This window comes from Rhagoletis zephyria, unplaced genomic scaffold, assembly GCF_001687245.7.
Source record: "Rhagoletis zephyria isolate East Lansing unplaced genomic scaffold, Rhagoletis_zephyria_1.1 Rzeph_scaffold_00509, whole genome shotgun sequence".
Taxonomy (NCBI): Eukaryota; Metazoa; Arthropoda; class Insecta; order Diptera; family Tephritidae; genus Rhagoletis; species Rhagoletis zephyria.
In genome coordinates, this window is record NW_016157593.1 from 119660 (window position 1) to 141737 (window position 22078).

General features: G+C 39.6%; 1 protein-coding gene across 1 annotated transcript in view; it reads left to right on the top strand.

The window, feature by feature from the left end:
- Positions 1 to 22078, top strand: part of LOC108360047 (protein unc-13 homolog A-like) — a 106687-nt gene that overhangs the window by 54276 nt on the left and 30333 nt on the right. Inside the window, exon 11 of the mRNA XM_017612185.1 lies at positions 17346 to 17444. Within this exon, the coding sequence (XP_017467674.1) occupies positions 17346 to 17444 (99 nt within the window). The remainder of the gene's footprint in view (positions 1 to 17345; positions 17445 to 22078) is intronic.

Sequence of the window (22078 nt, forward strand, 5' to 3'; positions counted from 1 at the left end):
ATTAAATTTCAGGGCAATAATGTACAAGTTCAAAGGCGCTAAATAATCGCGTTGATTTTAAATAATTTTTTTTAGGGGGTCGGTTGTCGAAAATGCTAAATTACGTTCTGCTAAGAAGGAGCATAGCAATATTTCAGCCTTGTTTGCGTTCATCACATTTTCAATGAAGCCCTAAAAAATTCGCCTCTTTTTTTCTGACTTTTTATGCTGCGCAGCTTTTTTTAAGCTTTTGTGAGCGTGCGTGTTGCAATAGATCGGCTCTTCCTGATTTGGCTTTTAATGTGCAATAGCAAACATTATAATAAGCCTGCGCGTACGCTTGGTTTGCTTCATATTTAAGTCATCTGTGTCCAAAGAATAAATATCTTTTGAAGCAAAAAGCTTGTAAAGATTTATTAAGAAAATAATTCAAACTCAGTTCTACTTACAAGATTTAGTAACAGAGAAAAATTACTGGGAAGTTAAAAAACGTCATCATATTTTAACACAAAAAACGTCCAAACGTCAACAGGATACAAAAAACGTCCAAATGACGTTAAAAATGGCAACCTGGCAACGCTGGCTGCGATATCGGCACCACAATATAACCAGTAAACAACCTTCGGTGAATTTGGCGACTGCCTTCCTCGGGGATGAATATGCTAGGGATGAAATTATTGGTACACACGCCTTCCAAGCACGCAGGGTTGCTTTTAAGAAACAAAAAATAATTAACTCTAAATAGTTTCAAGAAGTATAGTGTAAAACGAAATTTATTGAATAATTCCACATAAAATGGTATACATAAATGACGCATTTTCTAAACGATTTAAATTAACTGCATTTGCGAATTGATAGAAAAGTACTACGGATTGTAAATTTTTGTTAACTATGAGGTGAATGAAAATTTTCAACCCGCCTGATGGATTGATTTTATTACTAAGGCGTCTAATAAATTCATGGCTTTTAGTTCTAGAAGAATAAATGTCAGTAAAGACAAGTCTTTTTTGTATAATTTCTAATTTTAATTGCTCAACTTCTTTTGAACCAGAGCAACTGTCAAAAATTTCCAACAGTAAAAAGTTAGGAATTGGCACAGCAGAAATGTAAAATTTTCTCATCATAATAAAAAGTTTTTTCAAAATGGAACTTTTCTACTAATTGACATGAAGTTACTATCTCAACGCTCGGAGCGCTGCCACTGAGGGCCTTTGCCAACTGATTAAAAAGAGAAAATTTGGAAAGACCAAACAAAATTTTTGAGATTTCTCGTTGTGAATACAAATGCCATAGTTTTTACCTAGCTCGTGGGACTACGCAAAATTTTGACAGCTTGTAAATATGTATACACATAAAGCTGTTGGCGGTAATAAGGAGTCAAAACTAAAATGGAGAAAAGAACGAAAAGCGTAGGTTAGTTGTCAGTTATAAAATAAATCCAATTTATTTGAGAATATTTGTTTATTCTTTTTATTGAAAGGCAACCACTCGGAAAAGCTGGTGTTAATTATATTGATAACAGAACCTGGCAGCTCGCACGTTGTCTAAATTCTCAAGTAACATAAAGTCCACAAAAGAATAAGTACGCCATGTATAAATTTTAACAATACACAAAAATAGAGCTTTCGCACGAGCGTTTGTTTGGTTTTTCAACACCATTTATAATTTTCTTGTAATAAAATCACGATTTGACAAATACTTAAATTTATTTATCTAATAATAATACAGCACACAACCCTGAAATCTAAGAAAAAGTCTGAGGAAGGCCATTAAATAGCAGCACACAACCCCGTGCCTTCCTCAGGAGTGAATATAACTACAACAACAACGACTACTACAACAACAACCCAAAAAGGTTGGTTACTGTCAAGAATGATAGAATACAAGATTGCGCCGATCAGAGGGGATTTTTGAGAATAACTTTTGTGTGACGTCACACTGGTGCAATTGCGAGCGAGAAATGCCAAAACGTGAGCAAGAATGGAAGAAGAAGAAAAAAATGTTGCGAGGAAAACGTAAACAAGTTGCACAAGTGTGACGTCATGCAAACAACGATTCTGTCAAACTCGTTAAGAGAGGAATAGCGGTCCGAGATCGGCGCAACCTTTGTATTCTCTCAATCGTGGGTTACTGTCTATACTGTGATCGGCACATGTTCACCCCAGCATCAGTGTTGCCGTTTTAGCCCTTTGGTGCTAAATTTAGCTACCACATACTTTTTTTGGCCACATAAATTTAAAATTGCCCCTAGCCCTTTTTTTAGCCCTTTTTAGAATTTATTCATACTTGGCATGAAAACGTTGTATATGCTTAATTTGTTTTTTTTTGCACTCATGTAAGAGATGAATTTTTAAACTAAGAAAGACTGATATATATACATATATGTATCGTATGCTCCTTACGCTTTCATCCATACATACTGTAAAAGTGTGGGGCTGTTAACTTATCTGTTAACGATTTAACTATAGTTTAAAATAGATAAGTTCACGGCCCTTAATATGCCAAATTTGTTAAACGACCCATCAAGTCGATTAACCGTGTATGTTCTTGTTGTGTGATTGTACTGGCATACTGGTGTCGTGAGTGGTGAAATTAGCTAAATTTTCTAAGTAAAAATTATTTGGCGGAAATTTCTTGCCCTATATGAGTCAAAGCCGTGTTTGTGGAAGATAACGTTCACGATATTGCAGTTGTGAATTACAAAAAAAAAAACAATGCTTAACAAAATGTTAGAAAAATTATGAAATTTCGGCTCTAATCATTTCGATCTTTTCTCAACCTCATTTTTAAATAAATAAATATTGTATCAGCATGCTGGTAAGTTATATGCTTCGAGCCTGATGGTACAATCACTTGATGGAACCACCAAGCTGGTGTCGTATATTTCCCCTTTTATACAAAAAGGTTTTTGGTTGGATAAAATATTAGCTTTTTTTCCAGAGTTCATTGTTTTTATATATCATTACTTATTGAAAATGTTTACGTATGTAAGTAAAAAATTTTAGCTACCATTTTTAGCCACAACGATTTTTTTTAGCTCTTTTTTGGCCCTTTTTTTAAAGGAATTCGGCTACCACTAAAAATTATGCGCGGCAACACTGCCCAGCATGCTCACTGTAAGCTTCTTGGTGTGGCATACATACATACATTCATCTTCATGAAATTCGTGAAAAAAATTGCCGCTACGCAGCAGAAACCTTATTTTAAATCGCTGTGGTAGCATACAGAATAAATAACCAAGATTACAAGATTGCACCAATCGAGCTGAGAGCAACTGCATAAATAACAGCAAAGAAATATCTATTTCGCTTTATGCAAATTCTGCCCTAAACAAAACTAAACTTCAACAAATCAATCAATTGCGTTAGACTTCAAGAATGATAGAATACAAGATTGCGCCGATCAGAGAGGATTTTGGAGAATAACTTTTGAGTGACGTCACACTGGTGCAATTGCGAGAGAGAAATGCCAAAACGTGAGCAAGAATGGAAGAAGAAGAAAAAATGTTGCAAGGGAAACGTAAACAAGTTGCACAAGTGTGACGTCATGCAAACAACGATTCTGTCAAATTCATTAAGAGAGGAATAGCGGTCCGAGATCGGCGCAACCTTTGTATTCTCTCAATCGTGGTTAGACTTGAATACATGCATACATATGTGCATAACTATGTTCAAATTAGAATTGATATGGTAAAGTACTTTAGACCTTTTTTTTATGGGAATCCTGCCTCTGTCTAGCCGAAAACCATTTTTCCAACGCTGTAGTGGCATGCACAAACTACAGCAAATTAATGATGTACATATGTACATATGTCTATTTGTTGGCCTTCATGGGAATTCGGCACATTGTCTTCGCGAAGTTGATAAATTAGCAAGTTCGTTAAAGGCTTGACTTATACAAAGTGGAATTTCGTTACTAAATATAAAAAAAAAAATTTAAAATAACCGAATAGTGCGAAGTGTTTAAAAATACCTAAAGCTAAAAGAAATTTGTCAAGACAAACGAGAGCCGCAAGGACAATGGCCCGCAATCGGAGAATAGTAGCGGCGGCGCGAATATTAACGATGCCTGCAATCGGAATTAGATCTGCATTTATTTATCGACCTCAAATCAGTTATATAGGTGATTTTTACAATAAAAGTCTATCTACACATATCAGTGCCATACCTATCAGTGTCAGTGAAAAATATAATATCGTTGCCCCAGTCCCAAATAGAGTTGCTCAGATCGTCCGGCACAGTGCCGTTTTTTACTGTCAGTGCTGCTTCAGTGTTCGTTCCGAAATTTTTTTATACACTCTAAAAACTGCATGTAAAACTGCTACTGAAAAGTGTTTATTTTCAAACAAAATTTGTGTAAGTATACGCATAGGATGTTCAAGACAGGATTTTTGAACATGAGATGTTTAAAATATACACATGAATTGTTTCAAATTGCAAGCGTTTTTAACGCAAAAATACATTCCCTACCAAGAATAAAAATTAAGTACATTTTGTGTGTAATTTTGCTCTACGCGACAAATTTGGTACGCAAAAGTAAACAGGCNTTGTTTCAAATTGCAAGCGTTTTTAACGCAAAAATACATTCCCTACCAAGAATAAAAATTAAGTACATTTTGTGTGTAATTTTGCTCTACGCGACAAATTTGGTACGCAAAAGTAAACAGGCAGTGTTTAATTTTATTAACACGGTGTCTAAATTTGCACACATTAGGAGAAGAAACTGGTAAACTCTCTTAATATACGTTAGTTTAAACAAAATACTTTCAAAGCAAATTTTAAACATTTGATGTGTAAACTGTGTAATTGTGAACACTAAGAAAATTCTATAGAAATTTTTGTAGTTTAGTTTAACTAATGATTTAGCTATACTTTAAAATAGTTAAATTAACGGCTCTAAGGGCCAAATTCACAGTGCTGTACTGAAAATCTGTAGTTAGCTGTGAATTTGGCCTTAAGTGTTTAGAATTCAACAAACAAATTTCAAATTTGTTCTATGCCGCACATATGGTAAGTAAATGTTAAAAAGCAGTATTTAAATTGATTAACAGGTTGTGCAAATTTGCATACATTAAGGGCCGTTTTCTCAAGTATCCTGTAACTTTAAAGTTCACTGTATATACAAAGGTTACATAAGAATTTGTGATTGTGCCTAAAGTAGAGCATTTTATTATCCGTTTTAAGTTGGTTTACAACCAAGAAAGATACATACGTCATAAACCGATAATAGAAATGCTTAACTTTAGACATAGTTTTACTTTTAATCCAACCTTTAAATATAAAGTGAGCTTTAAAGTTAGAGGTTACTTCAGAAAACGCCCCTAAGAGAGGAAACTGGTTACCTTTTTTAATATGCTTAAATTTAAACAAAATTTTTTAGAGTGTAGTTAACTCGGCAAGGATTTGTTTGTGTATTTCACTGACGAGCTTACGGTATTCTATTGCAAGTTTTGTTTGATATGGAGGGAAATTAGACGATGTTTCCACGCCAAGTGATTCGCTCTCCCATTCGTAATTCGCTCTCTCATTCGTGATTGGCGTCCCAATTACGAACCGAAGCACGTAATTCGCCATAAAAAAGTTTGAGAGCAAATCACTTAATTCGTAGGTGATTCAGATTCAATCACCATGCGAATCAAGAACAAATCGTTGTCTTCTCTAATTTGTATCGATAACGGCTGTCAAACCACATAGACCACACTCATCCTCACCAGCACAAACATTGAAAAAATAGCTAGATTCGTTAAAGCTATTGAGATAGCTAATTAACCACTACACATTTTTCTCCACCGTTGAAATGCACAATAAACAACACATTAAACAATAAACAAAAGCAAAGAACAAGAAGCAGAGATGCAAAGTGAATCACGTGAAATTCCTTCAGTTCATGTATCCTCTTTGGACTGTGGGAAAAGAAACTGTAAAAGTTGCGGTACAGTATCTNCCCCTAAGAGAGGAAACTGGTTACCTTTTTTAATATGCTTAAATTTAAACAAAATTTTTTAGAGTGTAGTTAACTCGGCAAGGATTTGTTTGTGTATTTCACTGACGAGCTTACGGTATTCTATTGCAAGTTTTGTTTGATATGGAGGGAAATTAGACGATGTTTCCACGCCAAGTGATTCGCTCTCCCATTCGTAATTCGCTCTCTCATTCGTGATTGGCGTCCCAATTACGAACCGAAGCACGTAATTCGCCATAAAAAAGTTTGAGAGCAAATCACTTAATTCGTAGGTGATTCAGATTCAATCACCATGCGAATCAAGAACAAATCGTTGTCTTCTCTAATTTGTATCGATAACGGCTGTCAAACCACATAGACCACACTCATCCTCACCAGCACAAACATTGAAAAAATAGCTAGATTCGTTAAAGCTATTGAGATAGCTAATTAACCACTACACATTTTTCTCCACCGTTGAAATGCACAATAAACAACACATTAAACAATAAACAAAAGCAAAGAACAAGAAGCAGAGATGCAAAGTGAATCACGTGAAATTCCTTCAGTTCATGTATCCTCTTTGGACTGTGGGAAAAGAAACTGTAAAAGTTGCGGTACAGTATCTCAATGCTTTTCGGCAATTTTTTACAAGCGTAGCTTGAGCAAAAGTGAAGTGAGTGGCATGTGCACTTTATATAAAATAAATCGGTGTCTGCACTCAAAAATGTTTTCAGCCCGCCCAAGTCTCCAGCCATAATATTGGCTCTATCAATGGCCAAACCAATTAGGTTTCTTATTTTTAAAGGCAGGATTGGCAAATACTTAAAAGGTACAATTGGCAAACATTTATATGCCAAATGATGTTTGAAATATATATTTTTATAATTACGTATTTAAAAGCTTAATTCAACTATCCGATCAAAATCTTACTTTGCCAACCAAATGACCGCAAACACTGCAAACATCTTCAACGCGCATGCTTACGAGTACCTACATACATATTTTTAATTTTTTTTTTTTTTTTTACGAGGGGGAAGCATCGAAAGCCTATACCCGTCAGTGTGGGACTTTAACCCGAACTAAACCTCCTACTGTCCGAGTACCGAACCCCCCGGTACCACCGTAAGTATTTCGTCGGGAGGCGGTTGAGCACTAGACTCGCACGTTCGTTCCAGTCGGTTGTACTCAGTCCTGGGCTACGCCTGGTAGGCTTTGCCACGTCTTGTTTAAGGATAATTACCCTTTTTTAACTATTTATTCATTTATCTCTTAGATACCACTTATTATTTTCGCCTTTATAGACAGTAAGAGCAAAAACCTTAAAATGCCTTATGCGACGAGTTTCAAGCCCGCATACGTATGTATATTGCCTTTGCGGTTTGAACGGTCTAGGTTCCAGTCCGCGCCTATTTTCGACTGCAAAAATTTTTCGAGGTTGCCACTTGGGCGGCTGGAACGCCCTAGGTTCCAGTCCGCGCGTATTTATCGATTTCAAAAATTTTTTCGAGATTGCCACCTGAGCGGCTGGAACGCCCTAGGTTCCAGTTCGCGCCTATTTTCGATTGCAATAGTTTTTCGATATTGCCACTTGGGCGGCTGGAACGCCATAGGTTCCAGTCCGCGCGTATTTATCGATTTCACAAATTTTCGAGATTGCCACCTGAGCGGCTGGAACGCCCTAGGTTCCAGTCCGCGCATGCGCTTTAATTGTTAGATTTCATGTTCAAGGTGCGGTCTGAAAGCACAACTTTCTTAGCCGCACTGCTCGAGCGGCTGGAACGGCCTAGGTTCCAGTCCGCGCCTACGCTTTGGTTGGTGAACATCATAGTTTAGTTCCAGTCCGCGGCTATGCTAAGAGTTGGCTTAAGCACTGCTGATACGCCGCTGTCTCTCTAGGTCCCTCAGTTCCTTCAAAATCGAAGTTAGTGTATCGCTGGTGGATGCCCATTCGCTGGTTCCTTTCACCATATAGTCGACTACTGACTGTGGCGTAAACACCCCTCCAACGGCAAGTTTAAGTTGGTTCATCTGCCGATGGAAACGAGGGCACTCAAAGAATACGTGGTGGACATCTTCTTCCACGCCACTTAGACAGAAGTCGCAGTAGGGGTCGTGCTCATGTTTGAATTTAAACAGGTATGCCTTAAAACAGCCATGACCACTCAAGGACTGGCTCAGATAAAAATCTACTTCGCCATGCGTTCTATTAAGCCAGGATACCAGGTTTGGTATGCAGCGATAGGTCCAACGACCTTTAGTCGTACTATTCCACCTGTTTTGCCACTCCGTAACGCTGCTTTGCCGGGCTTGATGTCGGTCTAATTGAGTTAGAGTAGGCTGCGTGGATGCAAGGACCGTCGATTCTCTTGCTAGTATATCTACGGGTATCATACTGCCGATTACGAAAGCTGCTTCGTCCGACACTGTTCTGAAGGCGCTGCAAACTCGGAGCGCGCATAAACGGTATGTTGAGTTGACTCCGCGGAAGTATGATGGACACTGTGCGGCGTTTGACCAAATTGGGGCCGCATACAGTATTTGGCTTTTAACCACGCTCGCTAAGAGTAAACGCCTGCGCTGTTTCGGTCCTCGCGTATTAAGCATTATTCGCGATAGTCCCGTGATCGTTGAAGCTGCTTTCTCTCTCACATAGCTCAGGTGGGCGCTGAAAGTAAGACGCTTGTCTAGCACCACTCCCAGGTATTTAATTGTGGGTTTCGTCGTGATGGTGTGGTCGCCAATTTTTAGCGCTACCTCCTCTAGTTTCTTACGACTCGAGATAAGTATTGCTTCTGTTTTTTTGCTCAGCTAGCTTCAGGCCGAAGCTATTTAACCAGCTATTAATCACGCTGACTGATGATGCTACCTTTTCGCATATGACATCAAGCAGTTTCGCAGACACTACTACCGCAATGTCGTCTGCAAAACCCACTATGGATGATCCCTCAGGCAATTCGGTACGGAGAACTCCATCATACATAATGTTCCATAGCAAGGGTCCTAGTACGGATCCTTGTGGAACGCCACCTGTTATCTCAGCCCGTTGCAGGCCCTCCTCCGTTTCGTACCACAACACTCGCGAATGGAAATAACTTCGTATTAGTCTCCGAACATAATAAGAAATGCCAATGCTCTCCAGTCTATCGAGTATTTTAGCCCAGTTGGCAGAGTTGAACGCGTTCTTTACGTCTAAGGTAACAATAACGCAGTATTCTTTTGCTCCTCCCAGCCACCGTGTACCGCTTGTTGCATCCCATGCTAACTTAATGACTTCTGATACCGCTTCACAGTGGATTTCCCTTTTCTAAACCCGAATTGGTTTGCCGATATACCGCATTTTTCTTGGACTTCCCTGTCGAGACGTTTAGCTATAATATGCTCCAAGATTTTACCTGCTGTGTCTAGCAGACAAATAGGCCGAAAACTTGAGGGATCATCCAGAGGTTTACCCGGCTTTGGTATTAAGACCAGCTTTTGCCTCTTCCAGATTTGAGGGAAAGTTCCATTCGTGAAACACTCATTAAAAACTTGTAGGAATAAGGAAGCGCACTGGTGGACTGCAAGCTTAAGAGCTATGTTGGGTACGCCATCGGGGCCAGGAGCTTTCTTTACTTCCACCTTCGATGTTGCGAGTGTGATTTCTTCTTCCGTTACAGGGTCAACAACACTCAACGGCTCGCCATCCATAGTGGACACTAACGGTCTCTGTACAGGAAATAGTGTCCCCACGACGGACTTTAGGTATGCAGCGTTTGTCGGGTTCATGTTTCTGCCTTTCAGCTTTTTTGAGACAATTTTGTAAGCCGAGCCCCAAGGATTCCGTTCAGCATCATCACGGAGCTCTAAGAAGCATTGCCGTTTACTTTCTTTAATTCCTTTCTTTAGCGCGTCGCGTGCACTCTTATAAGCCGCACGAAATACCACGAAGTTGTCTCTTTCCCTAGCTCTCTGAGCATTTCGCCTACATCTTAGACATTTCTTTCGCAGGTCCGCTATGTTATCGTTCCACCAGTAGACCGCATGACGATACTTGGAGGAAGTTCTCCCGGCCATTGATGCATCGCAAGCTGCGCGAATGTCGGCCATTAGGTGTTCGGCCATGGAGTCTGCTGACCCTTGGTAAACGGTGGATGGTAGCATGCTGGTAAACGATTCGGGGTCGAAAGTACTGGTTTTCCACCCGTGCGATACTCCGGGGTTGTGAGTCCGCTTAGACAGTTCTCGTCTGCAGTTGATATTGCAAATTAAAGCTGAATGATCACTTTGCGTATAACACGTGCTATGTTTCCATTCAGTGAATCTATATAGCCCGGAACTGATAAAGGTCAGGTCTATTATTGACCCAAAACCGTTTCGGCTGAAAGTGTGTTCAGTTCCCGTGCTTAGTAAAACGACGTACAAACAAGCGAAAGCCTCCAGAAGAGCTCTCCCTCTTGGGCTTGTACTGCGGCATCCCCACTCTTGTGCCCACGCGTTGAAGTCGCCTGCTATAAGAACATTCTGCCTGCCTCTAGCATCAATTGTTAGATTTAACAGTATATTTTCGAATGCCTGTATACTTAAGGCTCTGTTATGCATACTTGGCATTGCATGCACTGCTATACCATTTTTACGTAGAAATCAAAAACCAACAGACTTCTACGTATGTAGTGNCTTATTGGCAAAGCTCTCGGGTAGGAGTAAGGTTGCGGTCTGTGTGCCTCCGTACGCTTTTCGCATCGACCGTAAATACTCAATACTTATATCTGTAATAAGAAAATTTTGAGTAATTTGTTCGGATTTTGAGGATTTTTCGTTTGTGTTTTAGGAATTTGGTAATTTTTTGTGGCAACACTGACCAAAGCCTATGCACCAGTGTTGTCGCGAATCATTTTTAGTGGTAACCAAATTCCTTTTAAAAAAGGCTAAAAAGAGCTAAAATTCGTTGTGGCTAAAAATGGAAGCTAAAGGTTTTTACTTAAAGCTGTGAGAGACGGCAAAGCTTATGCATATAATCTGGCACACATATGCGCATAATAATTTTACCCTTACAGACGGCAGTAATGCGGATAAACGAGCCGCAAGGTCGTGGGTTCGGGACCCACGGCCATTAGAATTTTCATTTATTTCGTTTTCATTCTTTTTCTTATAAGTTCTTTATTTTTTATGTTGGTCTCAGTTAGTTGTTGTTGACTTTTTAATAAAAATCAACTCTAAAAATTTAAATTAATAGTAAAATAAAAAATGTGATATAAAATAAAGCAAATGAAAGTAAAATAAATTAAAATTAAATATATAAATCAAATAAAAAAATATATATAAAATAAATAATAAAAACAAAAAAAAACTTTTCTCAATCGCTCCAACCGAGGATCGAACCTGACAGCTACAGGCTTGTGCCCGCAACTCTCACCACTCGGCTACCGCCGACGCGAAACTCGCCCGCTTTTGTTGCTTACTTGTACAAAAGACAAAAGATGGCCGGTTTTTACCAGTGTTGTCATCGAAAATTCCCTGTATCCGAGTTAATTCCCAAAAATTTCTTGCATTTGTTCGGCTGCTTATGCGCATTTTAAAGAGGAAAATGCATGAGTCAAAGCATATAAAGGCTGTTTATGCAAATAATCGATCAAATCAGCTGTTCAGTGCAAAATGTAAACAAACAAGCAAATGCAACAACAATTTCAATAGCAAGCAACAGTGTTGTCACTTGTTAGATATATACCTTGTTTATACCTACGCAAGAATCGCATCATAAATAGCTGATCTTACTCAACACATATTTCTTTCAAGCATTTATACCTGCGCACTCGATGAAACCGTATTCACAAGTCAACGAAATTTATTATTTTTATTCGATATTTTTTAAATAATTAATTTGCGTGGTGTACGGAAATGGAAGCGAACAAGAATTCAAATTTGTTATAATAATAACTCAAAAACCAGCCTTTTTTCACTTCGCGTCAAATGAGTGATGTGTTTATACCTGCTTTCTAACCGATGTGAGAAATAAAAAAGCGATTTGAAAATAAATTCGAGTCAATACACTTTCGAATTTCTGAGCGTATTGAAAGTTGATTTATGCTTCCGTTTTGAATCACAGCGAACTGGGTTAAAGCGCTTTATGTGTTGGCATAAACAAGGTAATATGTAAATAAAGTTGATCTGAAACCCAATAAAAGTTAAATGGCATTTAAACAACAATTCAAAATTAAACTTAAGTGCCGTTTAAATATTCATTTGAAATCGGCCTTTAGAATCGCATAAAACTGATATAAGAGAGGAATTGTTCATTTACCAAAACAAAGAAAATTTAAAATAGGAAGATATTCCAAATTTTAGAAAAAACGTTAGACAATTTTCTAACTTTTGTCGTACTATAAAGAAAAACTTAATTTTAATGACGAAGTTCTCATTCAAACTGAACCCTTCTTCTGTACTATACAATCACATACAAATCATTGTTCCACTAATAGACTTATTGTTTCAGAAGTGTGAAATTGCTAGAATAGAAGACGGCAACACAGAACTTAGGGCTGAACACCTTGCAACCTCAATATTTGTGAAATTAGGAAAAAAGTAAGAATCACAGAAAATGTTTTAAATGAGCCACTGTCGAAAGAAACAAAATGTCGAAATGAACTTCAAGTAGAAACAATTTCTAATTTAATAAGAATTAGAGATTATCTTAATTCTAGAGGACAATGCTATCATAACACAACATTGATAAAAAGCTCAGGCACAGTTGAAACTACGAGTTATTATTTACTGGATTAGTAATTTTATGGAACTTACTGGCAACTTTGTAAATTTAAAATGTAAATCTTAATATTTTAATAGGCTTGTCCGAGGATGCTAATGAGTTTAGCGAAACGTTGGGCAACAATAGTGGAATAGCTTTGTTTTATTTGCACTAAAGAATGCAAGATCGGACAAACCTATTAAAATATTAAAATTTAAAAAACATAAATACGAACCGATCGAAACCCAAAAATAGATATAAAATGTAAATCTTTATGTTTATATACATTTATTTTCTTACATAGTACATGCATATAAAATCATAATATCTGAGGTAAATAAAATAAGGGAAATATAGTTACAAAGCGGTTCCAGTTGTTTTTTTAGCAACTATTTTACAAGTTCTACACAATAACTTTATACATATTAGAAAAATAACAGTATCAAAATTTGGTACAATTTAGTGATAAAAAGTACAATTTGAATTACATTTTCATACGAAATTGCCAAATGCTATTATCAACACTGGAGTGCAATGGCGTATAGCCGTTCTTCTTATGCAGTTACAGTTGCACGGCTATACTCAATCCCGACTCTTCCGTCCCCGTTCGCGCACTCTGGGCAACGTGAGCAACCCATTTGCGAGATGCGGTAACCAACCCGAGTGGGCCCGAAAAAGAGGGAGCTTCGGTGGGGCCACTCCGACTTATTCAGTTTAAGGGCTCCCGAAATCTGCAGCGTCTGTTCATCAGTGGGTGCGGCTACAAGCGGGCGTCTGTCTTGCAGCAATAGGTTCGTTATATAATCCGGTGTATCCGGTTGAATAGCCACTCATCCCAGTAATGGTTGTGCGCTGGCCTTGGGACCCGCCACGTAAAAATGCCTACCAATGAAAGGAACAAAATGGCCTCGGATGGCCGCCCCCCACACGTTGACGACCCTCGCTCACGAAATAAGAACTATGATTTGCGGATATGTACTTGGAATGTCTGGATCCTTTATAGGGAAGGTGCCCCTATCCAACTGCTAGATGTCTTCGAAAAATATAAGGCTGACATCACTGCAATCCAGGAAATGCGATGGACGGGACACGGCTGCATCAAATATGCAACGTGTGACATCTACTACAGCTACCATGAGACGGCGCTCAAATTTGGTGTGGGATTTGTTGTTGGGCCGAGACTAAGACACCCCGTCTCCAGGTTTACTCCCATCAGTGAACGAATCGCCACGATCCGCATCAAAGCCCAATTTAACAACGTATATAACGGATATAAATGAGCAATGGGAGTCCATCTCCCAATCGCCTTGTGCCGCTGCGGAAGAGGTAGTGGGATACTACCGCCCGCGCAGGAACAACTGGTATGACGAAGAGCGCCGCGCGGCTGCTGCAGAGAAATACGCAGCATACAAAGCCACCCTACAGCCAATAGCCATGCGAGCGATAGTTGAACGATACCGGGAAAGGAGGAGGGAGGAGATACACCTATTCAAAAGAATGAAACGTGAGGCAGAAAAACGTGAATGCGAAGAGCTTGAGATGCTGGCAGACAAGAATGCGGCTCGAAAATTCTATCAGAAAATAAGGCAGCAATCAAATGGTTTCAAGACCGGGACTGGTTCCTGTAGAGATGAGGATGGAAATTTGGTAACAGATGTCCAGAGTACACTTGAGATATGGAGGGAACACTTCTCAACTCTTCTGAATGGCAACACAGGTGGCGCGTTTGAAGAAGAAGAGCCCGAACCAATTTATATGGACGAAACTCACGGCCCTCCACTTGACCAAGACGAGGTGAGAACAGCAATAGGCGGCTTTTAAAGAACAAGGCCGCCGGAGCCGACGGTATTCCCTCAGAGCTGTTCAAATCCGGCGGCGAAGAACTGCTCCGGCGCATATACCAGCTATTAAGCAGAATTTGGTCTGATGAATACATGCCCGAAGATTGGAATCTCAGTGTACTTTGCCCAATCCACAAGAAGAGAGATCCCGCCGTTTGCGCCAATTATCGTGGAATAAGCCTTCTTAATATTGCATACAAGGTCCTGTCGACTATACTGGGTGAAAGACTGAAGCCCTTTACGAACGAACTGATTGTGCCTCATCATTGTGGCTTCAGACCTGACCAGATTTTCACAGTGCCTGAAATTCTGGAAAAGACACTCGATATGGAAATCGACACACACCATCTTTTTATTGACTTGAAAGCTGCTTTTGATAACACGAAGAGAAACTGCCTGTACAATGCCATGTCTAAATTTGGGATCTCCGCAAAAACGCAACGAGGTTTTAGACAAGGCGATTCACTACCATACAATTTTTTCAATCTGATGCTGGAAATCGTTATAAGAGCTGCCAATATGAATAGCAGCGGCACCATATACAGCAAAAGCACGATGCTGCTGGCGTATGCAGATAATATTGACATCGTTGGCTTTACACTCAGGGATGTCAGCGCAGCATTTGGCAACTTAGAAAAAGAAGCTAACGAGGATGTTCTGACGGTGAACGAGGACCAAGACAAAGCACCTCCTGGCAACACATAAAAAGTCTTCGCATATTGGGACACACGTCACTGTTGGCAGTCATAACTTAGAAGTAGTGAAGGACTTTGTTTACATAAGATCCAGCATAAACACCACCAATAATGTCAGTCTGGAGATAAAGCGAAGAATAGCCCTTGCCAACATGTGCTACTTTGGGCTCGGTAGGCAATTGAAAAGCAGAGCCCTCTCTCGACGAACAAAAATCACGCTTTACAAACCTCTCGTCATGCCCGTCCTCTTATATGGCGAAGAAACATGGACGATGTCTAACAAACTTGAGAAGGCTTTTGGGGGCTTTCGAGAAAACTATTCTTCGCAAGATCTATGGCCCCGTTCGCGTGGGCGACGAGTACCGAAGAAGATAGAATAACGAGCTGTACGAGCTTTTTAACGACATGGACATAGTTAAGCGTATAAAAATAATACGATTGCGCTGGCTTGGACATGTTGTACGCATGGATAACGACGCTTCGGGGAAAAGATCCTTCGACTCCGCACCCATGGGTGGACAACGAAGGCAAGGTCGCCCACGAACACAATGGAAGGACCAAGTGCAGAAGGACCTGACCGCACTTAAGATGAACAACTGGCGCAAATCTGCAAAGGAGAGAGGCAACTGGCGAAGTTTTTGTTCTCGGTACAAACCGACAAACGGTTGTAGTGCCAAATAAGAAGAAGAAGAATCATCAACACTGTTAAGTAGATGATACTGAATGGGTGATATTCAATAACAATCATTTTAACTAATTGTTGATCAGTTTCGAACTTTTTTTTATTCAACAGTAGTAGGCCGCGTCACAGAAGTGGCGGTACGTGGCGCAAAAGATTCAAGTGGCGGTGCAGAAGTAGCTGGTGGCGGTATAGAAGTGGCAGTATGCGGCGTTGAAAGTTCAAGTGATGATGTAGAATTTGCAGGTGGCGAAGTGTTGCAGGATACACGTGTAGTTGTTGCAGCAGATTGCGACTCATTGTTATTATTATCCGATTCCTCGGCTGGATGTCTTAATATTATCTGTGATATTTTTTGAAACCGGATGATGAATTGTCAAGCTGTTCATAGATATAAGTCGCACGTGGTCGCTGTGGTGTAGTGGTAAACAGTGCGCGCTTTCACTCCGCAGCGCCTGGGTTCAAGCCCTGGTCAAAGCAACATCGCAAAAAAATTTAGAAAAAAGGTTTTTTTTTAACAGCGCTGGCACCTCGGCAGGCAATGGCAAACCTCCGTGTGTATTTCTGCCATGAAAAACAGCTTCTCATTAAAATACAATCGCCGTTCGGAGTCGGCGTAAAACTGTAGGTCCCTCTTCTTAGTGTGACAACAGCAAGGCGCACGCCATAAATCGGAGAAGAAGCTTAGCCAAACACTAACATATGTGTAAGCGCTAATCAATTATTAATTAAATTATTATTTCATAAAGTGCACGCAATGTTTTCATCGAAAGAGGTCAAAATCCAATGCATACTATAATATCTTTTCAAACACAATATTTGACTGCACTATTTTTATATATTTATTGGTTTCCCTTTACACATTCATTTGTGTTTGAATCGCTATTTTTTTTAAATAAGTGGTACTCATTAGCATCTGAATCCATAATAGCCTTCGTTCCCCTATTTGCAAGGAAAAACAATGTTGTCACCATTAGGCTATTTCAATAAAAAAGCTTTACGGATATCTTGAAATTCGTTTTTGGTTTTTATGGCATTTTAACAATTATATTCAAAAATTTTATTGAGCTTGAGGCCCTTTCTAATGAAAAAATGTTGTGGAAAAACAACAAGAATTTACCTTTAGGTAGAAGTTATAGCTACTATTTCGGAGATCACCACATTTCCTCATTGGACTTCTTCACCGCGGCCACTGAGATATGAACCATTAGAAACGGCCTCAAGCTCAATAAAAATTGTTAAAATCTTAAATACTTTTTACCATCACTATATTAAACTAAATGATTGCAAATTTTTATGCATATTTCCCTCGGACAGGGGGGGTTAAACGCCCAAAAACCCCTCCCCCCTTGCGACCGGGCCTAATACATGCATAAATGTGTGTAAAACAGCAGCATCATAAAATCATCATAATCTTTAAAATCCATCATGGAAAACACGTCGTAGAAGACTTCTAAAATTACACCGTTTTTCGTTTTCAATTTCAGTTGATCCGGAAAATCAGGAAGAAAGCGTTGGTGAAATATCAGTACAAATTGATCTTTTCTCGCATCCCGGAACCGGCGAACATAAAGTTAACATTAAAGGTAAATAGCGCCTATATTTGTGGTACCTAAAATTACTAAAATTCATATTGCTCAGTGGTAAATCTTAAAAACCAGGGCGGTTACTATGTAATTCGATTCGAAAGAATTTTCGTCCGAACGCGGATTTTCCATACTACCTATTTCGAAATCGAATGGTAATATTCCATTTTCCGATTTCCATATGCGGTTTACCAATATGCGCCCTTACGTAATCCGAATTTAATTGCCAAAATTATTCGAAAATCCAAAAAGTGATTCGAAGGCGTTGGAGCTAACGGATAACTTGTACTGTTTACTTAATTGCTGCAAGAGTGTCATAATCCAAAAAATGTAAAAATGGAGAAAAACGGCTTTACAGTTTACCGTCTGCATGCGCTCCTATAGTAAAAATTAAGACACATTTTCTTCAAACGAGCTATTGTTAATCGATACAGCTATGGAATTTTTATACAACATGGAAGAAGAGGTGGCGGTAATTTCTGCATCCCACGTAACTAAAAAAAAATCTATTTGGATTATGATGCTTTTGCAGCAAATGAGCGATATTCATCTGTTAGTTCCTCGATACTACTTCAGTGCCTCTAAATGTCTCCGAAACAAATATGTACGTGTATATTGTTTCTTTCTTTTATATGGCTGTCTACTATGATCCGCATGACCTTGTAGCGCGAGCTCAGCAAGTCCCAAGCCTCACTGTAGTTGCTGTCACTCACTCCTAAATTGCTTACCAACTCCGGTGCTTCGCCTTTTAAACAATTGCGGGGATACTGTAGCTTCTGTCCGTCCATCAGACTTGCATTGGCATTGACGAGATAACAAAAGGCGTCATGAAAGGCGAGCCATTCGGTGGGATCGCCACTAAATGACGGTAGCTGCAGCTTCGAAAGCGGCACAGGCGCTGGCGTAGTTTGAGCGGAGCCGCAAGGCGTTTGAAATTCGCCTTGGCGATAGTATACTACTCCTCACCGTGATTTCGAGATTGCTCCTCCATCTCGACGCTTTCTTCGCCGCACGGGAGCTCTACCTCTTGTTGGGCTTCACAAAATCGTACCCATTGTTCCTCCAACAACTGCAAGTACGTAGATACAACCTCTACGTCGATCGAAAGCTCTTCAAATTTGTTCGTTTTCAAAAAGCGTTTTATGGCTATTAAAGCGGAATCGCAAACTTTAAGCGACGACATTTTGCGGGTGCGGTAATATTTTATTATATTGAAATAACGCGGTATGGACTGTATATAACGAAAGTATCGCGGAATCCGGTTTGAAGTACAACTTTGTGGCGTTTAAATAGCGTTTGCGGGTTTATAAGCGGGGAAACTAAGTGGATTACCTCGGATTAAAATGAAACGCGTCCAATTTGCTTAAATCCATTTAAAAGAAGGGAAGTAGAAAGGATGTCAAGTTTGACAGCTTACAAACAGTGCTGCCAAACCAAACATACGCTTAAGGTCTAATTGCAAGTAACGAATTAGGCGTGAACGGTAGCACTTGTTGGCAAGGGTGATTCTCGGTTGGATTTCAAGGCTGACATTATTATTGATGTTAATGCTGGTTCTCAAATAAACGAAGTTGTCTACTTTTTCAAACTTGTAACTGTCAACAGTGACGTATGCTCTGACTGTTTGTGTGATCACAGGAGATACTTCGTTTTGTCCTCTAATCCCGAGAAGGCAGAACAGATGTAGCCCTTGTTTTTGCCGATAATTTCGATTTCGTCGGCTTACTCCAGCAATTATACGCTCTTATAAAGTACTGTCCCTGAGCGGTTCAATTCTGCGGCTCTTGTTGTCTCCTCCAACAACAGATTAAAGAAATCACATGAAAGGGAGTCGCCTTGTCTGATATCTCGTTTGGTATCAAACGGCTCGGAGAGGTTCCCCCGTATTCTGGCAGATCTAATAGTATTGCCCAACGTCATTGTACACAACCGTTGTAGTGTCGGGGGGTTACCAAACTCAGACATCGCGGCATAAAGACAACTTATTTTCATGCTGTCGAAAGCGGCATTAAAATCGACAAATAGGTGGTGCGTGTCGATCGTATTCTCGCGGGTCTTTTCGAAGATTTGGCGTATTGTGAATACCTGATCTATGGTGGATTTGCCAGGTCTAAAGCCACACTGATAAGGTCCACTCAGTTCGTTGATGGCGGCCTTCACTCTTTCACACAATACACTCGATAAGACCTTGCTTAGAAGGTTGATCACGCGGTAGTTGGCGCGTATGGCGGGATCGCCTTTCTTGTGGATTGGGCAGAGCCCACTTAAATTCCAGTCGTCGGGCATGCGCTCATCTGACCATATTCTGTATAAGAGCTGATGCATGCACTTTATCAACTCCCCGCCGCCGAACTTGAATAGCTCGGACGGTTGGCCGTCGCCTCCAGCAGCTTTGTTGTTTTTCAGCCGCGTAATCGCTATTCGTACCTCGTCATAGTCAGGCGGTGGGACAGCTCCTTCACCGTCATCTACTGGGGGTTCGGGTTCGTCTTCTCCACTACTTTCAGTGCTGCTGCCATTCAACAGCATACGCCGGTTTGTTGAAGAGTGCTCTCAGGAGCCGATTGGCCAATAAATTGACCGTCTGTTGTGATTGCAGCTTTTCCGACGTGAAGCTTTCCTTGCATTGTTGGGCGCACATTTTTTGCTTCACAGAGGCGGGTGCGTATCATGGCTGCACCAAGGTAGTGGTCCGAGTCGATGTTTGGCCCTCGGAGTGAACGTACGTCTAAAATACTGGGAGCATGCCTTTCACCTATCACAAAATGGTCGACTTGATTTCTTATTTTTCGATCTGGAGACAGCCATGTAGCTTGGTGGATCTTGTTATGCTACACTAGCTAGTACTATATATTACCATGTTTTGGGCCCCGGCGAAGTCGATCAGCCTCAATCCCTTATCGGACGTTTCGTCGTGGAGGCTGGAGTTTCAGACAGTGGCGCCAAAGATCCCTTCCTTGCCCACCTTGGCACTGAAATCGCCAAGCACGATTTTTAGAAGAGATCCTTTGACGGCTCTTCCTTCTCTTCCGTCGGAGCATGAGCGAAATGTATAAAAATCTCGCTTTGATGCAGATTGGTGCTACACGTTCGTCCACTGAGGTGAACGCCAGTACTCGCCGACGGATTCTCTATTCTTTACGTGGCAACTATAGGAGACGTCGCAAAACTCCACGCTTACCTTGCTTTGCCCCGTCCCTCAGTGCTGTGTCTCCATATAAAAAGTGGGCAAAAATAGAATAATGGACGGATTTGAGTAAAAATTCGTTTCTTGGTGGATTAGAGTACGGAGATTTCAAAAAATTTTTTTCCCTAGCTCTTACATTTTTCATGGAAACTGAGATTGAAACTGCAAAATTTGATATTCAGAAGTAGTTCCAATACTGAGTAGTTATTTTATTATTTATACAGGGCGTTTTCCTAATAATATTAAAGACTTCAAGGCTTCATTCTATGGCTTAATTCATGGCAAATAAGATTCCCTATATCTCTCTTACGCAAACCCTCTAGGAATGGCAGCTACTTTCATTTTGGTCCTTTTTGACCACAAAATGTTTTTTTAAATTGATTATATCTTTTGGTGTGGATGTCACAAGCTTAAAAAATTTGATTCATTCAAGACGACATTAAATACTCAAAAGACAAATATAATTTTGTTTTCCTTTTTATTAGTTACTTCGCACGAACAAGAGTTGTTGCAAAATACTGAATCAAAAATTATTTGTTTTATCTAACGCCGTTTATTGAAAAATTAAAGTCATCATGCAGTCATATTCCAAACTACTCAGCAAACACACTAGTTCATTGACTATATATTTTGTGGTGTATTCATACATGAATTGTGGTGTATTCATACATGAATTCATTCATGAATTTCGGGTTGAAATCATACTAGTCAGAAAAAGTGTAATCTATACTAGAAATCATACTAATCAGAAAAATCCCATCCCATAGTATAGTATAGTAGTATATTCAACAAATGCTCTACCCTTCGATTTTTTGTTCTCCGTGAAGCTTCGCAAAATTCTTCTTTAGAAGGTCTTCCCCGTTCAACACATTTATCCTTATTTCCATTGGAATCCGGAAGGGAAAGGAATGTCCAATTTAGCCATTTAGAATATGTTTTTTCAAAAGCGCTTCTTTTGCGGCCACTATAATTCCACATTATTTTTCATCTCACTATTAAAAAGTTTTATTTTTTGATTCAAAAAGCTTTGTCGCATTTAGCGTGTATTAATTTGTCTTCAAAAAATGCAGATAATGCAGAAACTCTATCTGATGGACGAGTAGAAATCCAGATATCAGCTAAAATTGAGTTTTTTATAATTGAATTCATATTAATATTAGTTTTTTCACTATTTTACGCTTCACTACACAGCACAGAACACTACCGCGTGTGTCTACAGTAATAAACTTTACTATTTTTAAAGAATGTTTTGGCATTTAAGTAATGGAAAATACTGTGGTAACTGTAATCAGTGAAATTTTTTTTTTGCAAAAGTTTATTTTATAACCTTAAAAAAAACGATTTTCTTCGAAAAGCGCAATGAGTCTGCAGACTTTTTTTTTATTTCAAAGAAAAATGCCCCTTCTTTCAAATAAAAGAATAAAAAAACATACTTTCACATATTTTT